At 37.8% G+C, this 13,916-nt stretch overlaps 1 protein-coding gene across 8 annotated transcripts in view; it reads right to left on the bottom strand.

Annotated features, from left to right (window-relative positions):
• Positions 1-5,504: 5,504 nt before the first annotated feature.
• Positions 5,505-13,916, bottom strand: part of COBLL1 (cordon-bleu WH2 repeat protein like 1) — a 90,609-nt gene continuing 82,197 nt past the window's right edge. For all 8 annotated transcript variants that reach the window (XM_074594559.1, XM_074594554.1, XM_074594553.1 and 5 more), the window contains 3 exons: positions 11,385-13,006; positions 10,068-10,250; positions 5,505-7,052 (listed from right to left, as the gene is read on the bottom strand). In XM_074594559.1, coding sequence (XP_074450660.1) covers positions 6,966-7,052; positions 10,068-10,250; positions 11,385-13,006 — 1,892 coding nt within the window. In that variant the 3' untranslated portion in view covers positions 5,505-6,965. The remainder of the gene's footprint in view (positions 7,053-10,067; positions 10,251-11,384; positions 13,007-13,916) is intronic.

Raw genomic sequence — 13,916 nt, 5'->3', positions numbered from 1 at the left:
AAGATTTGCTTGTATGTACTGTACTGTAGTGTGTTCTTGTTGCTCTGGCTATGATGATATCAAATATCACAGGCTACGCAAGGTCAGCCCTGCTTAGCACTCAGAGGGAAGACGTTAAACAAGCGCGATTACCCTCTGGTGTGGTACAGGAGAGGGTGCTGCATTATTTGTAGCTGGTATTTTGCTTTTTGACTTACTGTATTACAGATTGGTAAACAGTACTAGAAAACCCTGCTGCATTAAAATTTGATTATTTATACAAAAGTGGGCACAAAAGGAGGACTAAGAGCTCTCTTCAGTCACTAGACATGACAAAGTCAATTCTGCAGAGGTGGAAACATCAGCTCTCCAGCCATACTGTATTCTAAGTAACTATATTCTCCACACCCAACTTTCTTTGACACTTGCAAAAGACTGTTCTACAACACTTTAATGCTAGAGTCTACACCTGACCGATCAGTACAAAACAATTATCCACAAACTTCAGTTTCAGTATTTCAATCATTCCAATCCTTATTTGAACAAAAAACCGTCAGCTGGAGACTTCTTTAAAGTACTCACGTGATTTGATGTTTTGTCTTTTCAATTAAACCTCACTATTTACAATACATCACTATGTTCTATGTTTTCTCCTCCGTGCTTCTGTATCAGTTTACGTCAAAATTAACAAAATTTTCTGTGTTTTTCCATTGTTACCTGTAGGAATTCAGGTATCTGATACCCACATGATAATAAGGCGCCACTGTGACCATCTAATCCTATGCAGTGGTAATACTATATAACCTCATGCAACAATCTCTGCATCAAACTTGTAATTTGTAATCAAGTCAGATCTCAATTCACATACAGACTGTAAATAATGACTAAACATATTTTCTGTGGGAAGTTGCTTTAATGGTTAATTAATTTCTTTCATATTAATAATGTTGACTTCCTTATGCAAGTAACAGAGCAGCACTTACTCTTGCATTAGTGTCAGCAGCACACAATGTTCCCATTCATAAATCAGAACAGGCTTGAATTTACATCTTAAAAATGACCACAAACAGCTGTAAAGGAGCCATGACTACTAAAACAGGAACAGCTTAATAGTTCAAGAATCACTGACACAGTATAGACATCCTCAGGTCCCGCTCTAGTCCATTTAATAAGGGAATGCCTTTAATCAAAGACACTGTATACCTTAAGTGACAGGATTTTGCCATTTATTAATGAATAAAGTGAACAGGTCCACCTAATTATATACTGTTAAACATCTGGGGATCCTTCACACTTAGAAGATGTTAAAACATTTTAACAATTGAACATTTGTTCAACATTTACGTTCAATATGAAATTCAGATGAAAAAATCCAAATAGACTTCATACTATAAAAAAAGTGATGCCCCATTGCTTTGACATTCTCTGAGCACGGCAACAGCAGAAGCAGAACGCTTTATACTGACAATTGCTTTATTTTAAAGTTTAACTTGAAACTTCGAAGACTGGTAGAATATTGAGTGAGCATTTCTTGGCACAATGGCAATTCTCATCTTCACAGTAAACTGAGCTATAGGAGACTTTTACGGATTTACAACTCACATCACCTGATGCAACTAGATACCACAGCTGCAGAGAACTGTGGACAAATCATAAGATTAAATCTGTGAGTATTTAGTAGCTATGTGAATGCTTTTGAATATTCCACATGTTGATCTATCTCCTTTTTTTATTACGGAATCATTTGAGTTGGACTAGTGTGGCAGGTGTTTATTTTTGCCACTAAATAGCTAAGGGAATATGATATTTAATTCATACACAGCACATGGTCAGGTATACTATGAAGAACCATGCCAATCCCGTGAAATCAAAGATAAAGGCCTTAAATTGTAGGTGTTGCAGTTTATGCTCTCCAATGGAAGGAACAAGGGAATGGTCCATCAGCGAGTTGTGGGTTTTTTTCTGGAGGAGTTCAACTACATTGATCTCGAAGCTTTCCCTCCCTCACCCCAACCTCCCCCACCTCTTGATGCCCACTTTTTACTGAGAGAGTTGGGCCACTATCAATTAGAATAACAAAGCAATACCAACTTATATTTCATGTAAGACAAGACTAGAGTGTGTTCTTCAGAAAAGCCTAGTCTTCCACTCTGATTGAATAAGTTTTTCTTCAGCCTCTTCATCTATTTTACCAGTTGCTCTGAGGAGTATTCAAATGACTAAGGAGGAACCTAAGAATTAGCTTCCCACCCTACCCCTGAACTCCTCTTGTAAGCTTTGTCTGGGAATGCCCATGCGCTCATGGAAACAAATGCTTTAGAAATCGCCAAGCAGATCATTGTTGAAACAGGAGACAGTTGTTCTTCACATGTAGCAGCTGATATCAACAAAACCGCTACTAAAAATACACTCATTATACAATCACAAACTGGTAACTAGTAAATGTCACTGTCATTTGTGTATAATCCCATTGGCTGTAGTATGTTATTGGCAAAAGACAGTTCTCAAAGTTTGAGAAGTTCACAAAGGAATTAGCAACTTCCATCCAAATCCAACTCTTTTGGATTGTTTTTGGCACTGTAGTTATATCTATTTCTGCTGGAGATGACACAGCCCTTGTTATTTGCAGGCCCTAAGTTACACACGCACAGTCACTCTGAAATAGCGATTACCAATAGATGTACTTAAAATTTCCTAATAGTTTTAGTGTCCTTTTCAAATAGGGTTGTTTCTCCCTTTCCCAACGCTAAGAGATTTTCTTTCACTGCTACATTAGCGAGTGTGGAACAATGCCTGTCCTGCACAGAATTGCATTTTCAACATGGTACTGATTACATGATCACAAGTTATCAGGCTTTCAGAGTTAAGCCTTTAGTTTCTGGCTTGTACCTACAAGTTCCAAAACGGTATAATATTTGTAGAACCCTGAAGCCAGAACAGAAAACACAGAACATGAAAGGTAGGGGGAGAAGCAGCACTTCCTATTGTAAGACATCGATGCAGAATACTAAATTCATTCAAAATCTTCCACTGGGGAGGTACTGGCATCATTCCTCAACTGATAATTTGCCTGTAGAAGGTTACTCTGTTGTGCATTAAACAGGGGAGGATCAGAAATATCCTTCTGCCTGTACTCACACAAGCGGTGATTCTCCAAACAAAGAAAAACAGAACTCCTTTTTCTCTACGTCATTCCCTCTCCTTCCCTCTCCCATTAATGTTATTCTCTTAAGCGTCTTGAATAATTTAGGGATAACTAAGTCCATTAACAGTTTCAGTAGTCTTTCCAGGGTGATGGAGGGAGGGGAACTGTTGTAGTTATGTGAATGTGAGGTTTAATACAGTTAAAAAGAGAAAAATACACATCTCTTCCAAATCAGCTCCTTGAAGACGCATACGCACCAAAAATGTTAAGGTGTTAGGTGCTTGTATTAACGAGCAGGAATAGCTGACAAAAAATACTGCAACTTCATGTGCAAGACATTGCAATAGATTGACAGAGAGTTTCTGTGTTAGTTACCATGACACACAGTTCTTGTAAGGAAGACGAACAAAAGGATGTATTTTTTAATAGTATCCTGTTACTTGCAAATTTCATGTCATTTTAACAAGGACACCTTCCCTCTCACACAGCTACCCAATCAGAAATTGCAAAGAAAAGAAAATATCCACTTTACCTGTGGTTTTCAATTGGACTGTATAAAATAATCCACACAGAAAGCATTCATTATATGTTGTGAAGCACTTCCACTGATATTGCTACAGCGTTACTTAATTATCGGAATAGACTTCGCAAGAAATCCGTCTAGAACAATCGATGTTTTGGATTCAGCTTTCCTGTCAGCAACCAAGCTGAACAGACCACTGCAGCTCCAGAACCTCAGACCATTCACAGCACCCAGAAACAGGTGCTATGCCTGTGAAGATGGCAGCTCCAACCCAAACACACTATTTTAACTTCAGCTTCACATTCTGTTAACATGGACATAGACAATTAAGACACACTGTCCCTTCTGCGACAAGCTCTATTTGCTTGGCTACCAACCCATCAACTTAGTGATTTAAGTTATTCTTCAATCTAACTGTAGTTGTCCAACACCTGATAGATGCTCTCTGGCCAAGCGTCACATTCAAGGATGTAAACCCCACTAACTCAACAGCATCTTTTCTTTGTTTCTATTTAACAGAATTCTTTCAACCTTCTCAACAACTGTGTATTAAAACAGGATTCTAAGCAGCAATATCCTGACTTTCCTTCCCTAAACATTTTGACTGCCATTCCAAAGCAGCAAGGGGATTGTGAGTGGTATGGCATAACTAGGTGCCTTCTGCTGGAAAACATCTGGAGTACAGGACACCCAAACTGTAAGTATTCTTGAGCCAAAAACCAGGTTATTTTCCTGGTTTCCTGGTAAGGCACCCACATCAAAAAATTTACTGCTGTCTAACTTGGTCTTGCAGTTGCTAGAAACACTTACTCATTACTCAAGCAGAAGTGTTTTCTTGTTGAAAAATGAATAAACACATCAAGTTCATCAACAGGAGTTTTTCTGGTAGAATTTAATACAAGAGTATAAGAATAAAATGAGTCTCTAGATGATGTACAATAGCAAGATTTAAAAATGTCTTAAATATATACGTCAGAAGAAGGGGAAAAAGACAAAGTTGCTAAACAATACTGCCAGCTAGTAACAGAAAATCTCATTAAAGAGTTTCACAGTACTATTGTGTGTAGACATTTCAGTTCATTATCAAGCAAGTTCAGTTACAAAGACAAGAAATCCTAAAATTCAAGCAAGGTTTAGTTTTAATCTCTGTTACGTAAGATGTTTGCCTTCAGGAGTTCACATAAAAGGGCAATGTATTTTTAACATATGGGACTAAGGAATGCACAGTAGTATAGTTCTGTAGGCAAAACCTAAGAAAACAACAAGAAAGCAAGGTTGTTTGATCTTTCCCCCAAAACAGACTAATTGGACTCCACTGATTTCGTTGAAATAGTGAAATGTCACGTAGACTTGTGTTACCACAGATGGAGATTAAATTAGTCCTATGAAATAACTTTAGTCGCCTTGGCAGAGAATACAAAGGTTTGAGAAAAAACACGTAACCCCCTCCCACCCAAAGTACAAACAAGGAGGTTCCTTTTGCAGCGCAACCTCTCCGTGGCAGTGACAGATCAGCGTTTGTACAGGAACGCTGAAAACACGGACTTCACATTTCACACTAGAATCCTGGGAGAGTTACAATTTCCAAGTCTGTCCCTCAAGAAACTGTCCCCCATTAGAAACTAGGAAAAAACAAACCTACCTCTTCTATCTCACCATTTTCAAATGAAGGATGAAGCGTTCTTTTGCAATCAGATGCTGAAAGAGATCTTTTCAACTACCGCGTGGGTTCCCCCCACCCTTGGAATTGGCCCTTGACTGGAGGCAAGAACAAGGTGGAGAAAGAAGTGGTAATACACTTTGACAGGGGACTAAGATACAGGAGAGAAAACATGAGAGAACAGCAGTGAACAAATGTTCATCAGCTTTCTTTATGAATTTTTATTTACTAAAACGTTCCTTGAAGGATTTCAGCATTAAGTTAACACTGTTATTTGTAATCAATAATTGACTCTGTGCTAAAAAAGTAATGAGACCTCTTTGAGATTATTGCACAAAAACCTGGCAGCAAACCATTAATAACCCTTTGAAATGCACATATAGATCAGTTTCTGAAACAGCATTACGGCATGTCTCTAAAGTACAAAATAAATATATTGTTAAAGAATAGAAACTAAATACAATTCTTTTTATTTAAATCAAGTCCAGCAAGAAAATATTTTAATATGGCAAATACCCCAGCACTTGCTGCAAGCATCCATAATCTAGCTATTTCATCATGAGTGTGATCACATTTCCACCCCTCTCCCCAAAAGGTATAACCTTGACAAGAAATGGAAAATACATAAAATAGAATACGAAGCATTTTCTTTTAATATATACTCCCATTTTGGTATTTAATGCTTAATCTATAAATAGACGCTCTCAGACATAAGAATGCTTTGTAACTGTGTTATCATGCTGTTTTAAGATTAAAATATTTTACATGAGTAAGTCCAAAGTAGTTCACTCTTTAATCATACTTCCAGTGAAAAAAAAATTCTTCTATTTCATTAAGTATCAAAACTGGAATTTGCATTTTATCAGTAAGTGACTATATGCTGATGACTGCTTTAAAATATATCTAGTTCACAAAAAGTATTGCTTATCTGAGTGCTAGGTAAATACTATATACAGGTAGTCAAAGAGTAGATGAGAAACGTCATGTAGTGCTACTGTTAAGAAAATTTTAAGTAGTACAAAAATTTCCAATAATTTATGTCCCAATTTTTTGTGTGTGTGTGCTACCAGGAAAAAATTAAAGGAGATTTAAAAAAAAAAAAATCAAAATACTTATCCCAACTACTCTCAGCTGAAGGAACGAAACCATCCGTTTTTTTAAAGAGCAACAAAGTATTGCATATAATTAAGATTTTCTACTAATTACAAATTTAATTTAACAAAGTAATATGGAGGCAGCATGTGGTAGATTTAAATTCATACAGTCTGTTAAAGTAATACACAATTGAAAATTATTGCTCTAAAATTCTTAGATTGTTTTAAATCTAACTTCAGCATAGTGCTACATATTGTTCAGTTTTGAAGGCTAAAATTAAGAATTTTTGAATCTCATTTTAACATAAGCAAAGCTCATCTGCACCTTCTCTTAAACCTTTTTAGCAGCATAGTCAGCTTTATAAAGAGAAAAAGGCAAAATATTAGCATAATTTACATATTCTAATAATCTTTCCAAGGCATCAAAGGACCCCGCTTGAAATTCCTATAACAATTGACAAAAATATATTAACATATACTTGCATTTACACTTTCAAAAATTTGCAGTTAGTACTAAGTTGGCCTATGAAGCAGTAGTAAAGTGCAAAATATTTGGTATGGTATCTAGTGATTAGCTTTTGCTTCTGTGGAATACAAATGAGTAAGCCTGGCTCTTCCATTGAGAGATATGGTGTTTGATGGAGGACCAACCTGGAGCCAGAGGGAAAAAAAAAAAAAAAAAAAAAAAGAAATATTAACTTTTCAGATACTTGTTACACAGTATTACTTCAAGGAAACAGAAATACCGTTACTTCAGTCAGCATTTTTCTCATGGCAATGGAAGACCTACTATATGATTTCTGAACAAAGCACACATGCTACAAAAGTGGAAATGTAAGAAATTACTTAAACACATATTTCATCCTATCTAAAAATTCTGTGTATAACTATTCAAAATGGGCATAAGTTTTAGTCCCTCTCCAGACCTGGTTGCAAAGAAATACTTGAAAAAAACATCACTAAACCAAACACTTTTTATTAAATATTGAATAGACATGACCTCTAACAAAAGCTTCTAACGCTTCCTTATACCATGGTAATGTTTCTGCTATCAGGAGCAAACTATAACTTCTAGGATAGATAGCAAAGACCTGGTTTTCAGGGGAGTTGCATAAACCAACAACTCCAACTGGAGTTAATGGGAGCTGTGGAGGCTCCACAGCCACGTGAACCACACAGCACAGCACACAGTTTACTAAGCACAATGAAAACATTCTGAAGAGAAAAATGGTTAAAAAGAAACCTCACTTGACCCATTTTAGGTTAGTAATTACTGAGGGCCCTACTGAACAGAAAGAACCAGCAATACAAAAGGCCACAGATCTCGGCATTGCATACTCACAACATATTAAGTAAAATGGGACAAAAATAAAGAATTTGGCTAGTGGTGCCAGCATTTTATTTTTTTAACAATTCCCTCACAGAGCTGAAAGAAGGGGAAGTATGGTAAGCAGTAAAAAGAGAAGTAAGCACCTGACAAGCCTCTTTCACAATTCAAATGGATCAGGTTATTGCTCCTTTTACTGGGTGCAGCACGAGAGTGGAAGCTAGGAGGTGCATGCATTTAAAAAGTCCTTTCAATATTGGAAGTCGCTTTTGGGTGCTAATAAGTTATTGATATGAAATGCTTCCTTCTCTGTCCTACTACTGCCAATGCTCCATGTTAAACATAAAATGAGACCATGTTTTCATTAAATTTGCCATAGGCCAAAACCCCTCTCTTTGTGCTGTCAGACACATCTGTACCACAGCATGCGTGTTCTGGGTAAGAGCGAAAAGAACAGCGTGTACAATTTTATGTTTGGCAAAATTTCAGTGGGTTCTTTGCAGTGTGTGTGTGTGTGTGTGTGTGTGCGCGCGCGCTTCGGGGTTGGTTTTTTTTTTGAAGCCCGTTTCAGGTTTCTGTGTTGCAGAATGCTTTTCTTTATGCTTAGAGCATCTTCGTTATTATAGTTTTTCCTTAAAAAGTATAGCCCTCGTCTCACCCCAGCCTCAACAGATACGATACTGAGAAAGAACATCTCCCACCCACAGCAGAGAAAGGGACGGGAGGGGAAGGGGACTTTGAATCATCATCTCTTTTTCGCCATGCCATTCTTGTACCTAGACTGAGAAAGACTATATGGGTCAAATGTACCCCAAGAACACTTCTATTAGAAAAGAATGAATAACCACATAATGAAGTTTTTCTTTATTTTCTTTCTAGTAGAAATAGACTTCTTGAATTTTGAAAGGCACATTATGAATTTTATTTTTTAAAACAGTTACAAGCTACTGTGCCAACAGCCATGCCTATGCATATTTCCCATAGAATCATAAAACACAGTTCACACACTATGCAAAATAAATGAAGTTCAGTATTATTCAGAATGTAATTATGCATTGGAAGGAAAAAAAAAACCTTAATAAAAATACATGCAAACAAAATCTATATAATATTTCTGGTTGAATGGATAGATTTGACCCCTAAGTGACTCTGAAGAGTACAGCATTTGCTTAATCTTCTCCTGGTTTTGAAGCGGCTGTGGTTAGCGATATGGAGTTAGAAGTAATACTCCGGTGCATTATGTACCACTTTTACTGACTAGAGGTCAAAAACTACTTGAGCATGATTGTAACCTTTCCAGGAAACTGAATCTTCCCATTCAATGAAGAAATGATGGGAGTTCTGCAAGTCTCAGAGAGGCTGTTGCAGCACTACACTGAAACAAAGCCTTATGCATGAAATGGAATGTTCTAATATCTGACCATCCACCGGCAGATTTTGACCCTAGGGAATCAAAGACTTCCATAAAAACAAAAAGAGACCCCTCACATCTGCCCACTACACATCATTTGCGTCTTTCAAGTTTCAAGTGGAAAAGGGAAGAGAAACAAAAACTACTGGATTTCTTTAACCTTCTGCAATGAGAAATTATTCCTCTATACAGAATGCAAAATACTAATGCTGGGTCAAGAAAGCTTTGTGTCAGACTACCATTAAATTGTCTGGTTACAAATTTAAAACAATATAGATTTTTAAAGTGTGCAATACTTTACCCAATGAGAGAAGTACAGGTGAGTTTGAGGGGAAAGAAAAATTAAGCCACAGTTTTAACCTGAGAGGGCGGGGGACAGTCCTACCAGGGCCGTTGACAAAACATTGAGAAATATCTTACTAATGATACCGAACAGCAGCAGGAGGTTTGAAGTATATGCGAGAAGAATTAAGGACCTGATAGAGCCTAATAAATAGAAAAATACAATCTTCAGAACTTCTGTGTTTCCTGCCTGCAAAAGATTGCAGCTACTGCGGGTCTAGGGTGAAGCTGCTAGAATGTGTCTGCAACCATACCACTTCAAACCATCTAAACACAAACAAATAATTGACTATATTCCTGATTTTGTGAAAGAGATACTTAATTGATAACGTAGAGATTTCTAATTCATTTCAGGAATCTTTCTGATTGGATGTGTACCATTTGAAAATATGGACATTTTGCACATGCATTCACCAGTTTATTCTGCAAAACCAAACTCTCTTCCCCACCTCCCTTCCCACGGTTAAGAGACCTCCCGGCAGCACTTTGTGCCAAAGCTAACTGCGTTCAGTGTCAGGCATTAATATGGTAATTTTGAAGGAAGTACCACGAGTTCATTGTTATGGATGCAATGATGAAAACTCACCCTTTTCAATTTGGCAGCAGCTTCTCCAGAGCGGATGGCAGCCAGCAAGCTCTGGTGGATCTGTTCTGGGTCAGAACGCTGGAATGTCATCGCGGTTTGTTTCTTAGTGACAGGGGGTGGGTGGTCAGTGGAAGCACCTGACTGCGCCTGACTCTTCTGCTCACTATTCACATTGGTGCCTTTCTATAAAGGAAGGAAGTGGGAGGAAAAGCCAAACACCTTTTAACATGAATTAGTCATAAATGGAAAACTAAGTCAACCTGGCACAAGGTTGCATAGCAAACTGCCACTGTTCTAGCGTTTGCATCATTGAGTATTTCAGAGATCAGCCACATTTCCACTACAGCACATAGTTTCTCCCTCAGCTAACTATGCTGGCAAAATTTTATCCCCCCGTTCAAGGGGGGATTGTTTGTGCCATGATCACTTGAAGCCAAACTGATCACACTGCTCAGAATTAAATTTAAGAAATCAACACACGGAACTGTAAAGGACAAATCATAAGTACTCCGAACATAAAAATACATATACACAGTATAAATGATTCTATTTAATTTGTGTTCAGTTTTTGTCCCTGCTATACAGAAAAGATGTGGACAGGCTGGAGAGGGTCCAGAAAAGGGTCACCAAGACGATCAAAGGCCTGAGAAGCCTGCATATGGGAAAAGGCTGAGAGAATTGGCTTTGTTCAGCCCTGAGAAAAGAAGGTTTAGGGGAGACCTTATCACCATGTTCCGGTATTTAAAGCGTGGCTACAAAGAAGATGGAGACTCCCTTTTTACAAGGAATCACATGGAAAAAACAAGGGGTGATGGGTACAAGTTACTCCTGGGGAGATTCCAATTAGACACAAGAGGAAAATTTATTCCAGTGGCTGATCTCATTGTGAGAATCTCCCCTGGGAAGTTGGTGGATTCCCCATCATTGGACACTGTTAAGATTCAGCTGGACAGGCTGCTGGGCCATCTTGTCTAGACCGTGCTTTTGCCAAGAAAGGTTGGACCAGATGATCCTTGAAGTCCCTTCCAACATGGTGTTCTATGATTCTATGAATTTACTGTTCTTCGAAGTAGGGGATGCTAATTATGGCAAGAAATAATTATTTCCAATAATTTGAATGAGGCTTTTTCACTTTAACATTCCCTGTAATCCTGTATGTCATTATGATGCTGTGCTACTGCTGGACACCACGAGGTGTTTACCACTGTATGAATACAGCTCTTTCTGATCAGGGAGAAGTTCAGAAACGAGCCTCTAGACTAATCACACTAGATGACAGTGGATCAACAGTCAACCAATGTTAGAAATAAAGCTTACCTCATCCATTGGACTATTTTGTGACCCCACTGTTACGGTCTGTAAGGAAGGGCTGTTCACTCGAGGCACAGAGGTAGCTGAGGAGAATTCAGCTGTCGAAGAGGCAGAGGAGAGTTCAGCAGGGAATTCCTCTCTCGGTGCCTGGCTAGTGATTGTACGTGTCTTATTGAATGATTGTGACCTTTTGACTGCGGATGAGACAGCAAGAGCAAAAGGAGATGGTCTCGAACTGGAATACGGCTTTGGAACTGCAAAATTTCTTAGAGTTCTTAGGTTCAATGGTGCTGACGGACAGGAGGGAAAACTTGAAGGTTTATTGGTTTTAACAGAAGTGGAGGATTCAATTTTTTTTCCATCATCAACTTTTTCATCATTTGCTGGAGGACAGGAAGTACTTGTTTTATGTAAAGGTAAAGAAGCTGGATCAGGTGATGAGATGTTTTTTCCCATCTCTGTATTTTTAGATTCATTTTGAATGGAATTAGGAGCACAAATGGTACTTCTGGCAACTGCAGATGTCACATAATGACTTGAAGCTCTTCGTTGCATCTGCAGATAAAAAGAGCTAGGCTTTGTTGTAGGACTTAATGCATTTGACTTGTCCTGAGTCTCAGAAGAGGCACTTGTATTATCCAAGCTCAGCACCAGAGGGACACGCTGTTTGGAAGACACTGTTTCCGTCCGATTGCTCTCAGTAGTAATCTCAGCTCCAGACGTCACAACACGTTCAGAAATGCTGTTTGCTCTGTGCAGCAGATCATTTGCCGCTGCAGGTTCATTTTGTGAACCAGTCTGTAAATGACCCACACTTTTTGGAAGATGAGGAATTTCAGCTTGCACTATGAATTCTCTGGGGTCTTCACGCTTCAGAGAGTTTTCCAAAGTAGATACCTCTTGATCCTTATAATTTGATGGAATTTCTGACTCCCAGCTCTTCATTATTTCTAAGGATTTTGGAGGCACTATTTTATAAGTAGTCATTCCAATTTTTGGTATGTAATCTCTTGTAATTTCATTAGCGGGTTTGGGCTTAGGTTTGGTGTCCTGTCTATAAAGAGGGTAAGCTTTTACAGGAGAGCCATCTGGAGTTTTTGCAGTTGTTTCTGGTGAAGCAAAATTACTGCCGTTTACACAAATGTCACTCTGATCTTTCATGGGAATTACTTTTTCATGGGTAACTTCTTGTTTCTCAAGTTTTTGTTCTGTTGAAGTATCTTCATCCTCTTGTATTCCGTGCATCACTTGAAGAAGGGGGTTGTTTGTATCTGTATTGTGTTTTGGGACCCGTCCTCCGAATGTGGATGAGTCACAATCTTGAGGAACAATAATTTCTTTCTGTGTAGTCCTTCCCAAACTGCTATCCAATGGACCTGTCTGGATTGCAACATCCTGAGTTTTTACTGTGTCCAAGCTGGTTTGATTTGTTTTCTGATCTTGCTTTTCTGGAATCAGTTGAGGATAAGTCCTATGACTTACAGAGAGGTCATTTTTACATGCCTGGCAGTTTGATAGTCTGTCAGCTTCAAGCTTCTTATTTTCTCTAAAATCTACTGTTTTAATTTCGGCTGTCTGAAGTTCTTTCCCTTCTTCTGTTGTTGGAAGGAATTTTGTATCACTGTGATCTTTAAGTTAAAGAGAGATTCCAAAATTAATACAAATGCCAAAAGGATTCCACCTTCCCCCTTACATCATGAAGCCCCACATCCAATGTAGTTAACTACAAGAACTGGCTCCTCACTGGTATTAAAGTTTTCCTTAACACTTACTTTTAAAGGCTATTTAAAGATATACTTATATTTTACTAATATTGCCAAATAATAGTATTCTAACTCAGGTATTCTTCCTTAATTAACAAGCTACTGGTGCCATGCATCAACTTAATAGAAAAATCTATTCTAGAATCATTTAAAAAGTGCTAATGAATTTCAGTTGATTATATAGGCATCAGTGACTCAAGAGCTCAAGGACTATTGAATATTAAGTTAGATGCAATTTTTATTTAGTTCCACGCTTTTGTGGCTTCTGATCTTTAGTTTTAATATTACAAATGTTATTTGTCAACTATACCTTATGTATTTGTACAGGAGAACAACTGGAAAACATATGGACAAATGCAATTTTCCAACTCTATTTTTCCAACTGTTTAGCAGGTCTAATAATTCCATTTTCTGCCCCTGGACTAAACACATGTAGATCTCTCCAAAACACAGGAATATTTCAGTCAAATTGTTTTAAATACAATATTGGGAAAAACTGAATTCTTTAAGAAAAATAATGTGGGGTGGTATTTTGGTGAAAAAAAAAAAAGGACAGAAGAAAGTTTCCCCTAATTTCAAGTATGTTATAAAACTTATGTCACATATAAACAGGACTCACGCAGTATGTTGTTATGATTTATAAACAGAGGCATACTGAATATAAAAGACTATGGAAGGCCTAGTATATAGATCTGAAAATCAGTGCCACAAAAGGGTGAAATAAATTAGTCAGGTCACTAAATCCACAGAAAAATTTATGATCCATTAGATGCAC

Source organism: Larus michahellis, chromosome 7 (genome assembly GCF_964199755.1).
Source record: "Larus michahellis chromosome 7, bLarMic1.1, whole genome shotgun sequence".
NCBI lineage: Eukaryota > Metazoa > Chordata > Aves > Charadriiformes > Laridae > Larus > Larus michahellis.
Note: the sequence above shows the minus strand (reverse complement) of the source record. Positions and strands in the feature narration are given on the sequence as shown.